General features: G+C 38.6%; 1 protein-coding gene across 1 annotated transcript in view; it reads left to right on the plus strand.

The window, feature by feature from the left end:
- The window catches only part of CAMK4 (calcium/calmodulin dependent protein kinase IV), a gene marked incomplete at its 3' end in the record, with an annotated part of 295191 nt that overhangs the window by 175197 nt on the left and 95516 nt on the right, over nt 1–24478 (plus strand). The window contains exons 3-4 of the mRNA XM_084233227.1: nt 20816–20878; nt 23024–23106. Of these exons, the coding sequence (XP_084089353.1) occupies nt 20816–20878; nt 23024–23106 (146 nt within the window). The remainder of the gene's footprint in view (nt 1–20815; nt 20879–23023; nt 23107–24478) is intronic.

Raw genomic sequence — 24478 nt, forward strand, 5'->3', positions numbered from 1 at the left:
CAATACCATGCAGTTTTGATGATTATGGCTTTGTAGTATAGTTTGAAGTCTGGGATTGTGATGCCTCCATTTCCTTCTTTTTTTTTCAGTAGAGCTTTGGCTATTTGGGGTTTTTGGTGATTCCATAAGAATTTCATCAATAATTGTTCTATTTCTTTGAAGAATGACATTGAAATTTTGATTGGAATAGCATTGAATCTGTATATTGCTTTTGGTAGGATGGCCATTTTAATAATGTTTATTCTTCCAATCCATGAGCAGGGGATGTCTTTCCATTTCTTTGTGTCTTCTTCTATTTGTTTTAACAGTGTTTTATAGTTTTCTTTGTATAGGCCCTTTACCTCTTTTGATAGATTTATTCCCAAATATTTGATTTTTTTTGTTTCGATAATAAAAGGGATGTTTTTTTTGATTTATTCTTCTTCAGATTTATTATTTGTGTACAGGAAGGCTACTGACTTATGCGTGTTGATTTTGTATCCTGCCACTTTACTGAATTGATTGATGAGTTGAATTAGTTTTTCTGTGGAGATTTTGGGGTTCTCTATGTATATTATCATATCATCTGCAAATAGTGATAGTTTGACTTCTTCTTTTCCTATTTGGATTCCTTGTAAGTCTATCTCTTGTCTTATTGCTCTGGCTAGGACTTCCAGTATTATATTGAAAAGCAGTGGTGAGAGTGGACATCCTTGTCTTGTTCCAGATCTTAATGGAATTGCTTTCAGCTTTTCACCATTGAGAATGATACTGGCTGTTGGCTTGTCATAGATGGCCTTTATGATGTTGAGGTATGTTCCTTGTATCCCAAGAATTTCAAGGGCTTTTATCATGAATGGGTGTTGCACTTTGTCGAAAGCTTTCTCAGCATCTATTGATATTATCATATGGTTTTTATATTTGTTTTTGTTGATGTGTTGGATAACGTTGATTGATTTTCGGATGTTAAACCATCCTTGTATCCCTGGAATGAATCCTACTTGGTCGTGGTGAATTATCTTATGGATACATTGTTGGATTCTGATAGCTAAAATTTTATTGAGGATTTTTGCATCAGTGTTCATTAGGGAGATTGGCCTTTAGTTTTCCTTTTTTGTGTTGTCCTTATTCGGTTTTGGTATTAGTGTAATATTGGCTTCATAGAACGTGTTTGGTATTGTCCCTTCCTTCTCAATTTTTTGGAAGAGTTTGTGAAGGATAGGCACTAATTCGTCTCTGAATGTTTGGTAGAATTCATTTGTAAATCCATCAGGTCCTGGGATTTTGTTTTTGGGGAGGTTTTTGATTACCATTTCAATTTCGCTAATTGTAATTGATCTGTTTAGGTGTTCTATTTCTTCTTTATCTAGCTTTGGGTGATTGTAGAGTTGTAGGAATTTATCCATCTCCTCTAGATTATTGAACTTGTTTCCATATAACTGTTCATAGTAGTTACTGATTATTCTTTTGATTTCAGCTGTGTCCGTTGTGATTTCTCCTCTTTCATTTATGATCCTGTGTATTTGTGCTTTCTCCCTTTTTTCCTTTGTGAGCCTGGCTAGGGGTTTGTCTATTTTATTTATTTTTTCAAAGAACCAGCTCTTGGTTTCATTGATCTTTTGGATTGTTTTTTTTTTAGTTTCAATTTCATTTATTTCTGCTTTGGTTTTTATTATTTCTTTTCTTCTACTGGTTTTGGGGTTTTTTTGTTGTTCTTTTTCTAGATCTTTGAGCTTCAAGATTAGGTTTTTTCTTTGAGTTCTTTCTTGTTTTTTGATGTGAGCTTCTATTGCTATATATTTTCCTCTTATTACTGCTTTTGCTGCATCCCATACATTTAGGATATTGGTGTCCTCCTTGTCATTCAATTCAAAGAATTTTTTAATTTCTTCTTTGATCTCCTCGTTAGTCCAGTGGTCTTCCAGTAGTGTGGTTTTTAATCTCCATGAGGTAGGATAGTTCCTTGCCTTCTTTTTATGCTTTATTTCTAGTTTGATGCCCTCGTGGTCAGAAAAGATGGTTGGTATGATTTCAATCTTGGTATATCCGTTGATGTTTGTCTTGTGCCCCAGTATGTGATCGATCCTGGAGAATGATCCATGTGCGCTTGAGAAAAATGTGTACTCCGTTTTTTGTGGGTTTAGTGTTCTAAAGATGTCTGTTAAGCCCAAATGCTCTAGGTCCTTATTTAGAGCTTTAGTTTCTTTACTTATTTTTTGTCTTGTTGATCTATCCATTGTTGATAGTGGTGTGTTGAAGTCTCCCACTACGTATGTGTTTTCTCTGATGTCTGTTTTCAGAGAGGACAACAGTTGTCTGATATGTTTTGGTGCTCCTTCGTTTGGTGAGTATATGTTAATGAGTTTTCTTTCTTCTTGAAGTATTGTCCCCTTGATCATAATGTAGTGACCATTGGGGTCTCTTTTTATTTTTTTGAGTTTGAAGTCTGTTTTATCTGATATAAGTATAGCTGTTCCTGCTTTCTTTTTTGGTCCATTTGCTTGTAGGATTGTTTTCCATCCTTTGACTTTGAGCCTATTTTTATCTTTTGTAGCTAAATGTGTTTCCTGGAGACAGCAAAAGGTTGGGTTTTGTTTCTTAATCCAGGCTGCAACTCTGTGTCTTTTTATTGAAGAGTTTAGTCCATTTACATTTAGAGTTAATATTGATATGTTAGCATCTGTATTTGCCATTGTGTTTGTCTTTCCTTTGATTTTATTTATTTATTCTTTTAATAACTTTTTTTTTTTTTTGGTCTTCTTTCGTTGTTATTCGTCCCTCTGAGGTTCTGGCTTTAGGATTCCTTGTAGTATTTTTTTGGAGTGGGGGTTTAGTCGTAATGAAATTCCGGAGTTTCTCTTTGTCTGGGAAGGTCCATATTCTTTCTTCTTGGAGGAAAGAGAGCTTTGCGGGATAGAGTATTCTTGGTTGGCATCTGTTTTCTTGGAGTCTGTTGACTATGTCCCTCCACTCTCTCCTTGCCCGTAGTGTTTCTTCGGAGAAGTCTGATGTCAGCCTGATTGGTTTTCCTTTGAATGTTATTTGTTTCTTCCCTCTCGTCAGCTTCATTATTTTTTCCTTATCCTGGATTCTTGGGAGCTTTACTATTATGTGTCTTGCTGTGTTTTTCCTTTCGTCGTGGAAGTTTGGTGTTCTTCTTGCTTCTTGTATATCAATTTTCAGCTCCTTCTTCGCATTTGGGAAGTTCTCTTTAATTATCTCCTGGAATATTTTCTCTGTTCCTACATCTCTCTCCTCTCCTTCTGGAATTCCTATAACTCTTATATTTCCTTTCCTCATGGAGTCAGATAGTTCCCGATGTCTTTCTTCATTCTTTTTCCCTCGTACTTCTCTTTCCTTTTCTGTTTTGGTTCTTTTTATTTCTGTGTCTTCAAGAGTACTTATTCGTTCTTCCATTTCATCTATTCTGCTTTCATTTCTTTTCCCAGAGTTCTTTAGTTCCTCCATTAATTCTTTGATCTCCTGCATTTCTTTTACTTCCCTCTTTAGGGACTCAATTTCATTTTTCTGACCATTGTTTTCCCTCTTTAGGGACTCAATTTCCTTCTTCTGATCATTGTTTTCCTTTATGACTTCTATCACTTTTTTAATCATGGCAATTTTAAATTCTCTTTCTGGAAGGCTCAGAAGTTCTTCCAAGTTGCTGTCGTTGCAATCTGGTGAGTGGTTTTCTTTTTGTGGTGTGCTTCTTTCCTGGGGAGTTGTTAGGTTGCGTGTGGTTCTTCTACTCCCTACTGTCTGTTTTCTAATTTGTCGTATGCATTGGGACACTGTGTTGCTCGGACTGGCTGGCATCTTGGGTGAACTTCTCCGCTCCCCTCTGGCTCCTCCAGGAGCCATCTCTGGCTTCTGGGGGAGCTTTCTGCTGGGTTTAGGCAGTCTTTACTGAAGAAATGTCCCTGTTCTAAAATGGCGAAGTTTGATGCAGTCCCTGCGCCTCCGGTCAGGCACACTCTTCTGCGCACCCGGTCTGCCCCGGACGTGGGTGCCTGCTCCCTCTGTGGGCTCAGACTGCTGGTCGGAAGGGGCCTGGCGTGGACTAACTTCCCAGCTGGCCATTGGGTCCTCCAGAAGCCTTCTGCCCCTTTCAAGCAGTCTTAAGATATTTCCTGTTCTATGGGGTGTTAGTGACTTTTTTTTCTGGTCGCTAGGTGGCGCCAGAGATCTCTCCTATTGTCCTTGGGGGGCTGTTTTTTGCCTCCCCTCACCCCGTGGGACAGGGAACAGAGCGGGAATGGTAGGGTAAACCTCAACAGCTTTGGGGTGCTGTGTCTGCCTTATGCCCCACCGTTGTGGAGAACCCACGCCCCGAATTTCGTGCCCCGGGTCTCAGTTCAAAGCCCTCAGTTCCAGGACGCGGGCTGTAGCCCAGTTCAGTGGCGCGGGAATGGCGCCTTTTGCACCGCTCCCGTGCCTGGGCGCCTGGTTCCTGCTTACTCAGTGAGGGACTTTCACCCCCGTGAGGGCCTCCACGCGTCTCCCCGCAAGCCTAGGTCACAGGCGCGGGGACCTGGGCAGCCGCGATCCTGGTCTGCATTTGCTTTTCAAGCGCGCCAAGCGCGCTGCTTTTCCACGCAAGCTTACTGGCAGCCCGGGCTGTGTGCTAGTCTCCCAGGGTCTTTGTTCTTCTCTAATGGCGCCCGGAGCTGTTCGCTCACCGCCCTGGCGAATCCTGCAGGGTTCTCCCCAGCTCCCTTTCACGGGGTGTGGTGGCTGCAATAGTTCCTTTCCACTCACAGTCCCGCTTGCTGTATAGTTTGTTCTTGTTGGCGGTTTTGGTTTGTTGTTTCCCTCCTCTCTGCGGGTCGGAGAGTGCAGCCTCTGTGGGCGGGGGAGGGGAACAGGGTTCTGCGCTTTCCTCCCTTCTGGTCCTCTTTTATGGCAACTTTCTTCTTCTGGCAGTTTGCTGGAGTCGTCCGTTTATCTTCCGTGTCCCAGTTCTCACTGGGACCTGCCGCTTTTCCTCCCTATTAACTTTTTTTAATGGGAGATCTTACTCGCAGTGTCTCCTCGCCGCCATGTTGCTCCGCCCCTTAATTTTAAAAACATTTAAAAAGTACTACCGTGACCATGTAAAAATTGCTAAAAAAACACTAAAAAGAAATTATGTGGTTTGTTATATTTCTATTAGAACCTGAATGTCTACAGGACATGACTGACAACAAGTCCTGCAGTAACTCAAGTGTGATGTAAGTGGTCAATGGTAATCATTAATAAATTATTAGAAATGATGGTAAAACCTATCTGGAGCTTAACCAATGTAGTAAAGATCTAATCCCATTCTTCAAAAAAGGCAAAGGAGGGGTATCAAACAGGCATCGATTCTATTCTTTGATTACCAGCAAGCAAGAATTTTACATTCAATATAGTTTAGTATTTTGATGAAGTTGTGTCCCACTTTAGGAAATAAGGGGTAAATAAGATCACTCCCCATGCTTATTAGACATTTTTCTTGCTACTATTGGAACATGCTCATAAATACCAATATTTCTAAATATAGTTTATTTAAATTGTGTTAGTGGGCCTCCCCTGGTGATGCAGCAGTTGAGCACTGGGCTGCGAAGCTGTCTGCAGCCTCTGCAGCACCAGTTTGATCCCTGGCCGCTGGGAGGGTCCCCCATGGCACGACAGACCTCTCCTGCCACGACCTAGTCTTCTCCTCCTAGTCTTCTATTTCCAATTTATATTATTCCCATAAAGACTAACACAATTTATTTTTTTAACTTTTTTAAAGATTTATTTATTTATTTATATAAGCACTGGGTACAGTCAGAAGCGTGGGAGGGTGAGAGAATTCACCAGAGCCAGAACGGGAAACAGAGCAGGCAGACTGATGAAATACACTGCTAAGGGGAGTAGAGGGTGTGGCAGGAGAGGTCTGTTGTGCCATGTGGGACCCTCGCTGGTGGCCGGGGATCATAGCTGCGGGCAGCTTCGTAGCCCAGCACTCAACTGCTGCGCCACCAAGGGAGGCCCTATATTTCACATTTTTTATAATGTGGCTATACTTCTATTTTAAAAAATTACAAGAGTAATTTATTATATCCCAGCACTGGCAACATGAATATGAATAGATAATTTGGGATACTTATGTTTATTCATTTTTTATTGAGACAAAATTGTTTTACAATGTTATTTTTGTAATGTAGAGGTTCTCCTCTTCCAGGTGTTGCTACCACACCATACCCACAGTGAAAACATCCATGTTCGACAACCATATTGCATTGTGCATCTTCCCTACTTTGACCTCTCTCCCCTCTTCACGCTCCTCCTACAGAACTCTGTTTCTACAGTCAGATTTCTAGCATTTGTTATTGGTTTGCTCTCTCTGATCCTTTGTTTCTCTAAGTTCCATTATTTACCATCTGGTATTTATCTTTACTCTTCTGAATTATTTAGCTTATCATAACCCCCCTCTGTCCCTTCCATGCTGACATGAGTAGCAAGAGTTTTACTTTTTTATGTCCAAGTAGTATTCCATTGTATACATATATCTACCTCTTCTAAACCACTCATGTGTTTTTATGAATTTAGGTGATTTCCATAGCTTGGCTATTGTAAATAGGTCTGCATTGGACATAGAACTGTATATTTCTCTTCAATTTTGTGGTTTTTTTCCTTCTATTTTTTGGGTAGATCCTTAGAAGACAAATTACCAGGTCATATGATAGTTACATTTTTATACTTTGAGAAAACTCTATACTGTTATCCGTAGGGGCTGAACCAGTCTACATTCCCACTAACAGTGCAATAGGGTTCCACATCCTCACCAACATTTGTTTCTGGTCTTTTTCATAAGGATCATTCTCACATGTGTTAGTTGGTATCTAATTGTGGGATAGAAGGAATATGCCTTAACATAATAAAAGCCATGCATGACAAACCCACAACCCATATTATTCTTTTTTTTAAAAGATTTGTTTATATATGCATACAAGAGATGGAGTATAGTCCAGAGGCATGGGAGGTGAGAGGATTCAGCAGAGACAGAGTGGTGAGCAGAACAGGCAGACTAACTAAAATAAACTGTTGAGGGGAGCAGCAGGTGAGTCAGGAGAGGTCTGCACCATGTGGGTTGCTACCTGGCTGGCCGGGAATCGAACTCATGCTGCAGTGGCTGCAGATAGCTTCATAGATTGCATCTCAACCCTTGTGCCACCAGGGAGGCCCCCCTCCAATATTATTCTTAATGATGAAAAGCTGAAAGCCTTTCCTTTAAGATCAGGAACAAGACAAGGATGTCCACTCTCCTCACTGCTTTTCTTTTTTTTTTTTTCTTTTAAAGATTTATTTATTTATTTATTTATTTATTTATTTATTTATTTATACAAGCACTGGGTACAGTCAGAAGCGCGGGAGGGTGAGATAATTCACCAGAGCCAGAGCGGGGAGCAAAGCAGGCAGAGGGACCGAAGGACACTGCTGAGGGGAGCAGCGGGCGGCAGGAGAGGTCTGCGCGCCATTTGGGACCCTCCTCTGGCGGCCGGGGAGCAGCCGGGGATTGAACCGGCGCCGCAGAGGCTGCGGGCAGCTTCGCAACCCAGCGCTCAGCCGCTGCGCCACCAGGGAGGCCCTCCTCACTGCTTTTCAATATAATACTGGAAGCATTAAGAAAAGAGAAAGACATACAAGGAATCTAAATAAGGGGAAAAAAGTAAAACTATCATTATTTGCAGATGATATGATAAAGTACATAGAAACCCTAAAAACTCCACAGAAGAGTTAATTAAAATAATAAACCAGTTTAGTAAAGTAGCAGGATATAAAATTAGCTAACAACAATCAGTAGCCTCCATATATGCAAACAATCAGTATGAAGAAGAAAAAATTAAGAAAACCATTCCATCAACAATTTAAAAAAAAAACAAATACTTGAGAATAAACCTAACAAAGGAAGTGACCTATACAAAGAAAATTGTAAAACATAGTTAAAAGAAATACAAGAAAACACAAAGAAATGGAAAGACAACCCCTGCTCATGGATTGGAAGAATTGATATTAAAATGGTCATTGTACTGAAAGCAATTCACAGATTCAATGAACCCAATAAAAATCTCAATGACATTCTTCAAAGAAATGGAACACATATTGATGAAATTCATATGGAGCCACAAAAAATGCTCAAATAGCCAAAGCTCTCCTGAGTAAATGAATGAGAGGAGCTATCACACACCCAGATGTCAAACTATAATACAAAGCCATAATAATTAAAACAGTATGGTACTGGAACAAAAACACACACAGACCAATGGAATCGAATAGAAAACCCAGAAATAAAGCCACATGTATATGCACAACTAATTTTTGACAGAGGAGTAAATAATATGCAATGGAACAAGGACATTTTGTCCAACAAATGGTGTTGGGAAAACTGGACCACCACATGCAAAAGAATTAAACTAGACTACTAACTCATGCCATGCACAAAAACCAACTCAAAGTGGATAAAAGAATTAAACATAATACCTGAAATCATAAAATATATAAAAGAAAATATAGGCAAAACACTACATGACATTCATCTCAGTAACATTTTTAAAGACACATCACCTAAAACAGAGAAAGTGAAGGAAAAGTTGAAAAGCTTGGACTACATCAAATTAAAGAGCTTCTGTACAGCAAAAGAGACACTAACCAAAACAAAGAGATACCCTACTGATTGAATCTTTGCACTCCATACAAATGATAAAGGACTGATCATAAATATCTACAGGGCCTCCCCAGTGGTGCAGCGGTTGAGCGCTGGGCTGCGAAGCTGCCCACAGCCTCTGCAGCACCAGTTCGATCCTGGGCCAGCCAGCAAGGGTCCCACATGGCATGCAGACCTCTCCTGCCGTGCCTGCTGCTCCTCTTAGCAGTGTATTTCATCAGTCTGCCTGTTCTGCTCCCCACTCTCGTTCTGGTGAATTCTCTCACCCTCCTGCGCTTCTGACTGTACCCAGTGCTTGTATAAATAAATAAATAAATAAATAAATAAATAAATCTTTTTAAAAAAAGGTTACAAAGAGCTCACACGACTCAACAAAAACAAAGTGAATAATCCATTTAAAAAATGGGCAGAAGAGCTAAACAGACACTTCTCCAAAGAAGAAATGCTAATGGCCAATAGGTTTATGAAAAAATGTTCTACATCACTTATAATCCGGGAAATGCAAATCAAAACCACAGTGGGATGCCACCTTACACCAGTGGGAATGGTACACTTAAAAAAAAAAAAAAACTAGCAATGAGAAATGTTGGCAAGGATGTGGTGAAAAAGGAACCCTCCTACACTGCTGATGGGAATGCAAACTGGGCCAACCATTATGGAAAGCTGTGTGGAGGTTCCTCAGACTACTAAAAATGGAGCTACCATATGACCTAGCAATTCCATTTATAGGAATCTACACAAAATACAAAAAAACAATAATTCAAAAGGATCCCTGCACCCTTTTATTTATTGCAACACTATTTACAATAAGTGAGATATGGAAACAACCCAAATGCCCAAAAACAAATGACTGGATCAAGAAGATGTGGTACATATACACAAAGGAATTCTATTACACAGTCAAAAATATAAACTCGTGCTTTTTGCAGAAGCTGGATGGAGCTGGAAAGGATTATGCTCACTGAAATAAGTCAGATGGAAAAAGAAAAATACAGGATGATTTCACTTATATGAGGAATATAGGGGAACCAAGTGAGGGATCAGGAAAAAATAAAAATAAATTAAAACCCAAAATTAACAGGACACTATAAACCAGAGACATTCTTCAGGGGAGGGAGAGAGAGAGCAATCAAAGCAGGTGAGGTAAGAGCATAAGGGACTATAGTGATGGTGCACAGGTGAGTTGGTTGTGGGAATTTTATGGGAACTACATATGAGCAGAGATAGCAAACATTGTACAAAAATGAACAGTGATGTAAAATATATATAAACAAATAAATTAAATTTACTCAAGATAGATGAATGACTTGGATGAAAGACCAGTGGCCATAAAATATGTAGACAAAACACTCCACAACACTGGCTTCAGAGATGTCTTGTTGATTTGTCTTCAATAGCAAGGAAAACAAAAGAAAATACAAACTATCACAACTATATCAAACTTAAAAGCTTCTGCACAGTGAAAGAAAGTATCGCTAAAATAAAACAAAAAAACCCTCACACTTATTGAATGGGAGAAAATATTTATACACCATGCATATGACAAGGGACTGTTATCCAAGAATAGGATTTTTTTTTTTTATCATAGGCTATCGATTTTGTTTTTGTTGGTATTGAAGCTGCCTCACTGGGGAACACAAGGTTTTTCTCTTGGGCTATATTTTGAGTGGCACAGAGACAAATCAGAATTCATAATTGCATCCTTAGAATTTTCCCCTGCTTACCTGTACTCTCACAGCTCCTTCTTTGAGAGGAGTGCCTAGTATACTCTAGTTCCCCGTTATTTTCTAATTTCATTCTTATTTAATCTCTTTTGTAGTTATGATAGAGTGCAAAGAATGTATCACACAAATTAAAGCCCAAAGTGTGTTGTGTAAAAGAGAACATTACTCCTTTCTGGCAGTTAAAAAAAAAAAAAAGCTCTATATCCTATATAAAGGAGTAGATAAGACATGGAGTATAAGTACCTGCTGCAGTGCATTTACAAAGTCAGTAACTCCACTGGAACTTTTATTCATTATATTTCTTGAACATTACTTTGGGAAAATGAATGCTAAACTAAATGGTAGAGTAATCCTTTGTGACTCACAGCTTGGAAATCACAAAATGTCATCTCTGCAGGCTCTTAGCTCTGCCGGTGAGACAGGATTTTCTACTCCATTTGTGTCAATGACATGACCAAAAATATCACATAGATTTGAATGGCCCCAGGAAAACTGTCTGACTCTCCTGATCTCATTTTGTCAGTAATACTAAACAAGGTTATATTTGTCCTTTGAGTTGCCAGCATTCTGTTTTCAACCACTAGTTCCATGCCTCACACATTCATTCAACAAAGTATAATATACCATAATACACCAGGCATTGGCAAATAATAATGAATATAGTGAAGTATACAAAATGGACAAAATCTTCACTATTGTAGAGTTCATGTTCTGGTAGAAGAAACAATAATGTATTGTTAATTACATGTGTATGTAGATTTTTATTTTTTTAAAGATTTATTTATTTATACAAGAACTGGGGTACAGTCAGAGGAGTGGAAGGGTGAAAGAATTCACCAGAGACAGAGTGGGGAGCAGAACAGGCAGATGGACCAAAGACACTGCTGAGGGGAGCAGCGGGCAAGGCAGGAGAGGTCTGCCACGCCATGTGGGTTTCTCCCTGGCTGGCCGGGAATCGAACCCGCACTGCAGAGGCTGAGGACAGCTTCAAATGGCAGCGCTCAACCCGCTGTTACCACTGGGGAGGCCTATGTGTAGATTTTTAAATAAATGTTATTAAAGGAATTAGAGTAATGTGTTTAAAGTATGTGTTTCTGTGTTTAAGAGTGTAGCCGCTTTTGATGGATTGGCCAGGGAAGGCCTCTCAGTCTTTCCTTGTGAAGCCTAGTGACAGAGGAAGTAGCAAGAGCAGAGGCCTTCAAGTCTGTTCTGACAGTTGAATGGCCTGTGTTAGAAAACAAAACAAAACACATCAGCTCAAAAGATTGAGACCAAGTCATACCGAGTTTTATAGTCCTTTATAAAATGTTTGCTATTTATTCTAAGCACAGTAGGATGCCAACATAGACATTTAAGTTGGAAAGTGACCTGATCTCCTTTACATTTTAGAGACATCTTTCTGGCATGTATGCTAAGGGAATGGTTGTAAAAGGTAAGAATCAAAGCAGGGAGACTCTTTCAGAAGTGTTATATGATACTTCTACAGCCTTTAAAGTAGAAGAAAAGAGAGACCAGATTAGTGACAATGAGCAATCAATTTTATTTGAATAAGGGAGTGATCAAATATATCAAATGCTACTAACAGGACAAGATAGATCAGAAAAGTAGTAATACAGCTTCAAATGGCTCCTCCAATGAGGCCACTGATTTCATCTGTAAGATTCATTTTGAGGGCTTGCTTGGGATGTAGTTAGATAATGTAGTACTGACAAATATATGGGAGGGGGACAGGTGGAGAAAGAATGCAGAGAGGCTTTCTGTGGAGGGGAGCAGAAATGTGTTTAGGAAATGGGAAGAGGGCTGAGAAACTGAGAAATATTTTTAAAGATACGAGATATTAAAGCATAGTTACCCCTTATGTTCTATATGAAAAAAATGAGAGAAAGAGGCACATAAAGAAATTTTTTTCTACTTTATTTATTGTATTATCTTCCTCTTTTGTCTTCCTCATAAGCCAAACCTATTTCCAATGAGAGGCTGGTATGAATCACATCTCATGTATGAACTTTGTCAATTTGTTATCCCCTCCAGGAATATTTTAATTCAGTTTCACCTAAGCATGTTACCTGTGAAAGAATTTCTGGCATCTGTGAACAGCAAGACTTATATTTCATACTGCATTGTTCTGAATCTATCTGATTTAAGAGGTTTCAAGTTCTGAAACACAAATCTTTTCTATTCTGGCTGAGCTTCTCAGAGTAATTTTTATCTTGCTTAAACTCTAGCACAAACTTGAGCTCCTCCTCCGCAGGAAAGCTCTGCTTTTCTCTTTCACCCTCCCTGTCTTTGTGTGCAGGGAGTAGGAGGTGACTATTAACAGAACTATCAAAAAATATTGAGTTTCACAATTTTCAAAACCAAGATTATTTGTTTTAAATACTGTATTAGTTTTATCTTCTTATCCTGATCACAACAAGATTGATGCTATGCTAGTCAATTTTAAATTGCATACTGGTTGCCCTTCAATATCTTTTTTCCATCCCACCCACTGTATCCAATGCTAGTCACAGCCCCCATATCTGAACCATCACCTCACTCTGCAGCTTTCCTTTCATTCGTTCTGCTTTGAGTTTAAACTCACACGAAAATAACTGAGAGGAGAACATTCAAGACAAATACTATCTAGTACAAAGTGGCTTCTTTAAAGATCAACACATGCAATTTGCAGCAACATGGATGGCGCTGGAAGGGATCATGCTCAGCGAAATAAGCCAAAAAGAAAAAGAAAAATACCGGATGGTCTCCTCATAGCAGGAATCTAGAAAACTTAAATAAGGGACCAGGAAAATGAATAACTATAAGAAAGTGAAAATCAAAATCAACAAAAAACTATGAACCAGAGACACTTTTAGTGGGGCGGGGGCGGGAGGGGAGGGATTGGGGTCAGAATGGGGGGGCTGCAATTGTGTGGGGAATATAACAAAATTTATATAAAAAAAAAAAGAAACTATCTAATTTAAAAAAAAAAAAGATCAACTAGATCAGTGAGCTGGAATAAAAAGGTGAGTTCAGCACAGTGAAGATATTAGCATCTTTCTGTCATTTTGCTCAATCTAAACTGGTCTCTTTGGTATTATTCAACTTTTCAAAGTCCCACTCATAGCTGAGGATATTTGTAGTTGTTCTTTATCTTTCTGAAACTGCACTTCTCCAATCTTCACATCATATTCTCTAGTCATTGTTAAGAACAAAAAAATAAATGCACCTAATACATTAAAAAAAGAATAGAGGGACAAAACAAGGTTTATGTTTTAAATTCATATAAAGTACATGAGATGAGGCTGAGTATTTTATGTGGAAATTCTACTTGACTGAATCATAGAACAAGTAGGACTGTGGTCTATGTTTCCATAGTCCACTCCAAGTTAGCAAGAGCATATCAAGTTCCAGAGTTGGGACTCTCATTGCATCAGTAACCGAGTAGCTCAAGACCAACAGAAATCTGGTGCCACAGCCCCTTCCTTCTTCTCCAGTGCATTCGCCACCTCTGTCTCTCATGTGTCATTTCACAGTGCAGATTTTTTTTTCTTTTCTTAAGTCCTCATTACTTTCTTTTTCATAAGCTTTCAATCCTTCCTCTTTCTCATCAAACTTCTCAGCCCCCATGTAGTTTTTTTTTAACTTTTTTTAAAAAGATTTATTTATTTATACAAGCACTGGGTACAGTCAGAAGTGCAGGAGGGTGAGAGAATTCACCAGAGCCAGAGTGGGGAGCAGAACAGGCAGATGGACAGAAGACACTGCTGAGGGGAGCAGCGGGCGCGGCAGGAGAGTTTTGTGTGCCATGTGGGACCCTAGCCGGCCGGGCAGGGATCAAACCGGTGCTGCAGAGGCTGTGGGCTGCCTCACAGCCCAGCACTCAACCACTGCACCACCAGGGGAGCCCCCCCCATACTTTTATATTTGTTGCATATCTAATGAAAGGTCAATATTTGATCAACTATCTTCCAATAGTGGAGCCATCTCTGATGTTACTCTAGAATTATACCTCTTACCCCTTTCTTTTGTTCCCCTTTATGGAGGCAGCCAGCCAAGTGGAGAGTTTGTTCAATATTAAGGAATCTTTAAGGAATCTTGATTTGCTTTGTATTTTGAAACTATGAAATCTGCAGAATTACTTTCGTGAAATTGTTTTATTAATTTTTTCTTATATATGATCTTCAGAAAGTATATTTTATATTGAAAATATGTAAAATCATTAAAATTTCTCTTTCAAAAGTGATTTGAGGACAAAAGAAAATATTTTTTTGAATAGTTAGTGTGCTTCGCCTATATTTCCTTCTATGTATTTTATGTTTTCAGGTCTTATGTGTAGTTCTTTAATCCATTTTGAGTTGATTTTTGTGTATGGTGTGAGGTAGTGGTCAAGCTTCATTATTTTGCATGTAACGACCCAGTTTTCCCAGCACCATTTATTGAACAGACTTTCTTTGCTCCAATGCATATTCTTTGCTCCTTTGTCAAAGATTAGATAACCATAAATCTGTGGGTTTATTTCTGGATTTTCTATTCAATTCCATTGGTTTGTGTGTCTGTTCTTGTTCCAAAACCATGCACTTTTGATGATTATGGCTTTGTAGTATAGTTTGAAGTCTGGGAGTGTGATGCCTCCATTCCCTTCTTTTTCTTTTTTTTTTTTTTCCAGAAGAGCTTTGGCTATTCGGGGTTTTTGGTGATTCCATATGAATTTCATCAATAATTGTTCTATTTCTTTGAAGAATGACATTGAAATTTTGATTGGAATAGCATTGAATCTGTATATTGCTTTTGGTATGATGGCCATTTTAATGTTTATTCTTTCAATCCATGAGCAGGGGATGTCTTTCCATTTCTTTGTGTCTTATTCTATTTGTTTTAACAGTGTTTTATAGTTTTCTTTGTATAGGTCCTTTACCTCTTTTGTTAGATTTATTCCCACGTATTTGATTTTTTTTTTTGTTTCGATAATAAAAGGGATGTTTTTTTGATTCTTCTTCTTCACATTTATTGTTTGTGTATAGGAAGGCTACTGACTTTTGCATGTTGATTTTGTATCCTGCCACTTTACTGAACTGATTAATGAGTTGAATTTGTTTTTCTGTGGAGTTTTTGGGGTTCTCTGTATATTATCATATCATCTGCAAATAGTGATAGTTTGACTTCTTCTTTTCCTGTTTGGATTCCTTGTATGTCTTTCTCTTGTCTTTTTGCTCTGGCTAGGACTTCCAGTATTATATTGAAAAGCAGTGGTGAGAGTGGACTTCCTTGTCTTGTTCCAGATCTTAATGGAAATGCTTTCAGCTTTTCACCATTGAGAATGATACTGGCTGTTGGCTTGTCATAGATGGCCTTTATGATGTTGAGGTATGTTCCTTGTATCCCAAGAATTTCAAGGGCTTTTATCATGAATGGGTGTTGCACTTTGTCAAAAGCTTTCTCAGCATCTATTGATATTATCATACGGTTTTTACATTTCTTTTTGTTGATGTGTTGGATAACATTGATTGATTTTCAGATGTTGAACCATCCTTGTGTCCCTGGCATGAATCCTATGTGGTAGATATGCACATCAAAGACGTCTTTACAGACATATCACCCAAAGCAGTGATAGTGAAGGCAAAGATAAATAGGTGGGACTACATCAAATTAAAGAGCTTCTGCACAGCAAAATAGACAATATCAAAGCAAAGAGAAACCCCACCGACTGGGAGAATATTTTTGCACACAACACTAATGATAAAGGACTGATCACAAAAATCTGCAAAGAGCTGATGAGATTCAACAACAACAAAGAAAATAATCCTGTCAAAAAATGGGCAGAAGAGCTAAAAAGAAACTTCTCTGAAGAAGAAATGCAAATGGCCAACAGGCATGTGAAAAAAGGTTTAACATCACTTGTAATCAGGGAAATGCAAATCAAAACTACCATGAGATACCATCTAACACCAGTGAGAATGGCACATATTAAAAAAACTTGCAACAACAAATGTTGGCGAGGGTGTGGAGAAAAAGGAACTCTCTTGCACTGCTGGTGGGAGTGCAAACTGGTCCAACCACTATGGAGAGCTGTGTGGAGATTTCTGTACCTACTAATCATAGAGCTTCCATATAATCCAGCAATTCCACTCCTAGGTATTTACCCAAAGGACACAGAAACATCAACTCCAAAGAGCACCTGCACCCCTGTGTTTATAGCAGCACTGTTTAAAATAGCTAAGCTTTAGAAACAACCCAAATGCCCAAAAATAGATGACTGGATCAAGAAGTTGTGGTACACATGCACCATGGAATATTACTCAGCATTCAAAAAAGATAAACACATGTAATTTGCAGCAACATGGATGGCGCTGGAAGGGATCATGCTCAGTGAAATAAGCCAGAAAGAAAAAGAAAAATACCTGATGGTCTCACTCACAGTAGGAATCTAGAAAACTTAAATAAGGGACCAGGAAAAAGAATAATTATAAGAAAGTGAATATCAAAATCAACAAACAACTATGAACCAGAGACACTCTACCCATAGAGTGGGGGGCGGGGAGGGGAGCGATTGGGGTCAAAATAAGGGGATTGCAATTGTATGGGGAATATAAAAATAAACTTTATTTAAAAAAATAGTTTGCTTTAAGAAGAGAGACTAAAATAAGATTTTAAAGAAAAATCCCTTGTGTCCAAACCATTTGAGGATTATCCATTTTGTAGTGGCAACTAGAGCAAAGGCACAAAGAATGTTAATTGGAGACAGCATTCTTTCTGTCATGTCAGTTCTTTCATCAAAGCTCTTTCTGATTAGCAGTAAAACACATTAGGGAAGCAGGATTTTGATCCCACTGCTGTCATCTTGAATTACCTTGTGATTGCTAAATCCCAAGAATGCCCTGAGATTGGACAAAACTCTCATGGGCCCCTCAGGTTCCTTCTGACTGTCCATCTTCCAGACCAACGAGATCTGGTTGCCTGTTGGCCATTTCATGGGGCTTGACTTTGTGTGCAGCAGAAGCATAGCTAAGATTCTTAGCTCTTTAAGTCTCTTCTGGACTTGAATGAGATATGACATTTTAAGTCATATAAGCCATCATAAGTAACTGCCAATGAGACTGGACATGTAGGGGAAAGGTAAGACTACGGGGTCAAATTTTACCAATAGTAAACAACAGAAGGGGACTTCTGGGCAGGTAAATTTCTCCTCCTTCTTCCTTTCCAAGAACTTTTCAAGGCATGGTGGTTGCTCCGGCTCCTTTGGAGAAGTGTCATGTCCCTACTGGATGCACCTGCCAATATAACCTTCTGTGTCTATGCAGCTCATTGTGTTACAGAAACCAGTGTGCTTACTATGTTGTGATATCTTTTACCTTGTCACACTTCCCTTTTACTCACCCTCACTCCTTGGATTTGTACTTTCCAAACAATAACCAGTTCTTTGCCTCACATTTGTTGTCTGAAGAATCTGGTTAAAATACATCCCGTAAGTTGGAATTTTAGTAATATATCTTTTAATAATTAAAAATTCCCAGTGAGGACCTCCCTGGTGGCACAAGGGGTTAAGCACAGCACTATGAAGCTATCTCCAGCCTTTGCAGCAAGAGTTAGCTCCCCCGCCAGGGAGGCAGATACACACATGGTGCAGCAGACCTCTCCTGTCTCACCATGTATTTCAGTCTGTCACTTCTGTTCCCCACTCTGGCGAATCCTCTCACCCCTTGCACCTCTGGACTGTATCCCAGTTCTTGTATGCATAAATAAATAAATATTTATTAAAAAATTCCTAGTAATATAAAATTACTATTCTTCCAGGTATTTTGTAGTTATTAAAAGTGAGTTTTATGGGTTTCAATATTGTTATAATGTTGGTTTGTTAAAGTCACTGGTGGGTGTGTCTCAAGATACCAATTATAGTAGTACCTGGAAGCTAATTTCAGGTGTCAATGATGACTGTTCAGATAACTGCCCATGGACTTTTATGGCTTGCTTCACAGTTACTTTCTCGGAAAACGTCGCTCATTTTGAGAGACATTGTCAGGATTCAGACAACGTCAGGTCTTTCCTGTGCTCCACAAGAGATTAGAGGGGGGAATCAGTAGTGAGAAGGAAACACCAACTCCTGGAACAAGGGGAGTATTTGAAAGATGTGAGATCATGTCATAATGCGTACCTGTGTGGCCTCCAACAGACACCTTTGGAGGAAACAGCCCCGGAAGTTGGGGTGCCTAGGAAGCTCTAAACTTCATGTAAAACATGACAGCTGATGTCCCTCCACTAGTCTACCTGGGAAAGATTTTCTGACCTCAGTCTTATCTTAGTCACTTGTCTGTCCATTTCCTTTTGGTTCATTTCTGCCTTTCAGCTCAACCCTCTGGTGATTTCCTTGATTGTCATCACTTTGACTTGTAGTCCAAGTTTCATCTCTCAGTTTTCTCTTTGGATCGATGGTTTTTTCATTGCCCCATTTTCCCCTAAGTTTCTCCTTTTATGATTATTTTCTGCTTCATCTTTTCAACTTCTACTGAAATCACCACCTGTGACCATTGAAATTGGTTTCCAACATTCAAAGGAAAAGAAAGAATATTCACAGATTTCATTCATTTAAGTATTACTAAAATAATGTTCTTTTCTTTCTATTATGTTCAACTGTATAACATTAAATTTTCTGGAATAGTGATTCTAAATCATTTGAGCTTTGCAAGTTCTCTGTGTTAATTATTGAGACTCCTAAATAGCTATACACATTTACTGCAATAGAGATTAAACAGACTTTAAAAAAATATTTCAAAGAGTTTGTTTTGTTGTTTAATATTTTCCTTAGAGAATAAAAAGTAAATGAATAATTGTGATCTCCTTAAAAATTTGTGCTTATTACCATTGAAATGTGGTCGTCTTTCTCCTCAGGCCCTCTCTTCCTTTTTAGGAGATCTGGTTTACAGGGTAGAAGTCACTGTGAAGCAGTCTCTTGCTTATGCCCACACAGCTTAGTGAGGCCTGCACATAGACCACTGTGCAGGTATTATCTATACATTGCTTTAATGAATTGTATTGGGGCCTCCCCGGTGGCGCAGCGGTTGAGCGCTGGGTTGCGAAACCGCGTGGCCTCTGCGGCGCCGGTTCGATCCCCAGCTGCTCCCCGGCCACCGGAGGAGGGTCCCACATGGCGCGCAGACCTCTCCTGCCGCCCGCTGCTCCCCTCAGCAGTGTACTTCGGTCCTTCTGCCTGCTCTGCTCCCCGCTCTGGCTCTGGTGAATTCTCTCACCCTCCCGCACTTCTGACTGTACCCAGTGCATGTATAAACAAAACAAACAAACAAAACCAGCAAACAAATAAATAAAGCATAAAAAAAAAATTATTAATGAATTGTATTGGGAGAGGAAACACAAAAAACTTTCTTTCCAGGCTTCCTTAATCGCAAATAATGAACTTAAGCTAAACCTCTAAATAACTCACGTAGAAAAGGAACTTTAGTATCTCATTTAATGACAAAGTTCAAAGGCCAAACTAGCTGATACATAACCAAATCTAGTGGAAAAACAATGTGTATGTGTGTGTGTGTGCGTGTGTGCATGTGTGTGTATGTGTGTATGTGTGTGTTGGCATTATTTGCAGTTTAGTGGTCTCCATATGGTGTCACAAAAGGTAACTGGTAGTGGCAGATTCTATTCTCATTTGCTTCACAGTTTCAGGGAAAAAGAGAGTAACTCTTCTTGCTTATTAGAAAAACTTCTAAGGAGGATGTTGGTATGACATGAGGCTGGTGGGTATCTCCAACCTAATCATGCTGATTGGGAAATAGAGTTTTCTGATTGGATAGACCAGGCTACATGCTCATTTCTGTGCTAGAAAGGCAGTGATTGTGATTGACAGTTCCACTGGGTTTTAGCAGGGATGTATCAAAGAAAGAAAGAAAAGGAAGAATAGTTTGAAATAAAATTTTCCAAGTGAGGATAGTGATGACCTTTGATAAGAAAAAGCCATGCAAGAGCTCTAACAAGTTGTGACTCCATATTCATAACTGGTTCTAGCTGTTTTTTTTTTTAAGATGTATTTTTTATTTATTTATGCATACAAGAACTGGGGTGTAGGTCAGAGTACAGGGGTAAGAGGATTCACAAGAGACAGAGTAGGGAGCAAAAAAGGTGGCTCTACTGAAATGCACTGTTGAAGAGAGCAGCTAGTGAGCTAGGAGAAATCTGTTGGCCATGTGGGTTAGCTCCCTGGCCAGGGATCAAACTGAGGCCATCATGGTGATAGCACTGAATCTTAACCTCTATGGCACCAGGAAGCTCCTTGTTCTACTTTTTATCTAAAGTAGAGAGGAAAGACATACAGTTGAAAAAAGGGGAGCAGGGCAAGGAGACACAATATAAAGCTAAAGAATTAACCTTTGATAATTACCTGATTCATCTAGGTGGTTATTGTTTCTGATTCTCTGCTAAAATGGGAGTTTCTTTCAGTCTCTTTTATTTTGCTTTTTAGGTGGACAAAAAAATTGTAAGAACTGAGATAGGAGTTCTTCTTCGCCTCTCACATCCAAATATTGTAAGTGGTTTTTAACCTACTATTTCAATTAATCTCCAGAATTATAGCATGGGATTTTTGTTCTTTATTGTTCATCCTGAGTAGTGGATGATGAGAAGCTGAATCTTCTATCAACAGTAGTCATCATGGCTTAGCTCTCATCCTCATAGGATCACATTTTTTAAAATTCTATAGCTGAGTAAAGATTGAAATAACATTCCTTGAACGAGTTTCAAAATAGACAGAGCCGCAAGGTATGCCATCTTTTTTTTATGCATAAAATTATGTCTTTAATTTGGAGAATTTTTTGTTCCAATAATTCAATGACTTTTTCTTATTAATATATGGTTATCTTATAAATATCCATTGCTGAAAAAGCCTATGAAGAAAATGCATTGCTTTTCAAAATCATTTCAGTCTTCTTTGATAGAGTATATAATTCAGAAACAATGTGAAGTTTCAAATAAATGATTTATCGGAATGGGGAAAATAAAATGTCCTCAGAAGCTCTGCTTTAGACTATATCCAGACAAAAGCACTGAGGAAAAGGTCTGCTGAATAGCTTTCTTGGGCCAGTGAAGTGAAAAGAATAATATTATTTTCCAAGCTATAACTTATTTTTTGGAATTGAGTTACCTACTTACATAAATGATAATTAATGATAACTTAATTTTTGATAGAGTTGTGGTGTTCAAGAGAATGACCTACAATGCTTGGGCTCAAGGCAAAGTGCATACAACTTAATATGTGAGCTAGTGATTCATTATATTATAATAACAGAAAACTTGAATATAGTAGTCTAAAGAAGTATTTTTCTTATATTATCAAAAATCAGAGGGGAGGCAGTTGCTAACATTGTTTCAGCTCTTCAGAGACATCATCCACCTGTTTGTACATTGAGACCTGGAAAGTTCTCACTAGGAGAGTTTGATGAAAAGAGTAAAACATTTTCCAGAGTTTTCAGCTATAGCAGAATTCTCTTATAATTTTAATGTGCAAAACTGATTACATCATCCTTAACTGCTTGGAGGCTGGGAAGTTGGGGAACAAGGTTGTCATAAGGATCTTAAATCAACAATGATCCACAATTCAAGGCAAGGGACATCATTTGCCTGGACAGAATCAGAGTTCTGCTTATATTTTAATTTTTTAAAAGATTTATTTATGCATGCAAGTACTGGGGTATAAGCCACAGGTGCTGGGGGTGAGAGGATTCACCAGAGAGAGTGGGGAACGGAACAGGAAGATGTACTGAAATACAATGGTGAGGGGAGCAGTGGGCAAGACAGGAGAGGTCTTTTATGCCATGTGGGTCAGCTCCTTGGCTGGCCCAGGGATCAAACTGGTGCTGTAGTGGCTGGTGATTGCTTGACAGCTCTGTGTCTTTAACCCCTGAAACACCAGGGAGGCCCCAGAGTTCTGCTTATAATTAGGGTAGAAAAGACTTGAGTAGAAAATAAAATTTGCCAGATTTGATCACTTCTTTTACATTGTTCAACTTCTTTTGTTCTTCCAAAGAGAAGCCAATGAGGAATTTTACACAAATGTAGATCGAGTCTAGTCTCTAGATTTTCAGATGTATTAAGGAAAATTCCAAAAGTGAATGCATTATCTGTGTGTAAAGAAAATCTTATTGTGGTCAATCAAAGCACTATTACTACTACTTTTCTGAGGGGCCCTCTATCCACCAACAACTTTTTAACTGCCTTTTCTATACAAACAGACTTTAATTTGGCCCTGTTGTGATTCAGACTCCAAATTTCAAGTTCCTTCCCAGGACAAAGAGGCATTTGCATCTCTAGAAACAAGATGCCCTCAAATATTTTAGGATTTTTTTTTTTTAGTTGGTTGCATTTGTTTATTAGTCTTGGAGCAATTCTGAAATTGAAATGCTTTGACAAATTGTAGGAAGTGTTTCCAAGGCAGCAATCTTTCAACTGTCCAAAAGAAAATACAAAAACTTATAAAGGTATTTAAGGAAACATGAGGTAAATGATAAAAACAACTAGAGTGAAAAATGGCTACCTGGTCTAGAATCAGGAATCCTTAATATTACTAGCACAGGAATCCTTAACATATTGCTAGCACAGATAGTGCTATTTTAGTATTTCTAAGAATGATGAAAATAAAGAATTTGTGATACTCTTTTTTTTTCCACTTCTCTAGATAAAACTTAAAGAGATATTTGAAACCCCTACAGAAATCAGTCTGGTCCTAGAACTCGTCACAGGAGGAGAACTTTTTGATAGGTGAGTTGGTCTTGGGACTCTAACAACAGAAAATGTTTGCTTCTAGTCACAAGGAAAGAATCAAAGGGAAATTTCTCTTGTTTTTTTTTATAATATATAATACCAGTTGATAAATTCTACTGAAAATAAATTTCAAAAAGTGTGTAGAACAGAAAGAGAGGGACATTTGATAAGATACAAGTGGATAATAAATTGGGGATGCTAAATGTATAAGAAGAGAAATGCTTTAATATCTATTTACTTTTTTTTTAATTATCCACTTTTATTTTATTTATTTTTTATTTATTTATACAAGAACCAGGTTACAGGCCAGATGCACAGGAGGGAGAGAGGATTCACCAGAGACACAGCGGGGAACAGAACAGGCAGAATGATGAAATACACTGCCAAGGGGAGCAGCGGGCAAGACAGGAGAAGACTTATTCACCATGTGGGTTGTTCTGAGGCCTGCGGGGATCGAACCGGCGCTGCAGGGGCTGTGGATGCTTTGCAGCGCTGCACTTAACTGCCTGAGCCACCAGGGAGGCCCCCCAATCTATTTATTCTTGAGAACATTTACTTCCCCAATGAGAAAGAGAATGTTTAATGCCATACTAAATTTAGAATAAATTGAAAAATCTGACAGAATAATATTTGAGGAAATAGTAATGAAAATTATTGGAAGTTATACAACTACATTCTCTACATTCAAGTTATACTAACTGCATTCTCTAGAATGATTCCACAGCACATAAAATCCATATTTAGAATGATTCCACAGCACATAAAATCCATATTTACTAAACGATTATTTTTAAGCTTCTATAGACTTTTTTAGGCTATCTGAAGAGTTCCAGGTTTTAGAATAAAGTATGTTGTATTACAGACAATTAAGGTTATTGTAGTCAATTTTCGTTGTCTGTTTTTTATGTTCACCATTCCAGTCAGAGGTTTAATGATGGCAAGCAGGGAGAATGACTTAAATCTAGTAAACATACCATAGACCAACTATTTGTGCAAGGGACACAAACTTTAAGTTTCCATTGCCTTTCTACCTTCTCCATCTTCTCAGGTGAATTAGCTTCTTGCCCTGATGAACTTTTAAGGGCCCTTTGCAGTGTTCAGTGGGTAATTAAAAAAAATAGAATTGAAAGATGACAAAGATGCTAAGTAGGTGCATATTAGAAATGGTCAAGAAACTGCACTGATGTAAATGTTGTATTAGTTAAAGATGGGTTAAAAAAGAAGCATGCTGCAGGATGGAGGGAACTGTTGCTATAGATTGAGTCCGTGGAGCATGGAAAATGCTCAGTAAATATTTACTGAGTGAATGAGCAACCTCTAGAGTGAATGGAATGGAAGGAGAAAGATACTTCTTCCCTTTCTTTCCACT

Source organism: Talpa europaea (genome assembly GCF_964194135.1).
Source record: "Talpa europaea genome assembly, chromosome: 5".
NCBI lineage: Eukaryota > Metazoa > Chordata > Mammalia > Eulipotyphla > Talpidae > Talpa > Talpa europaea.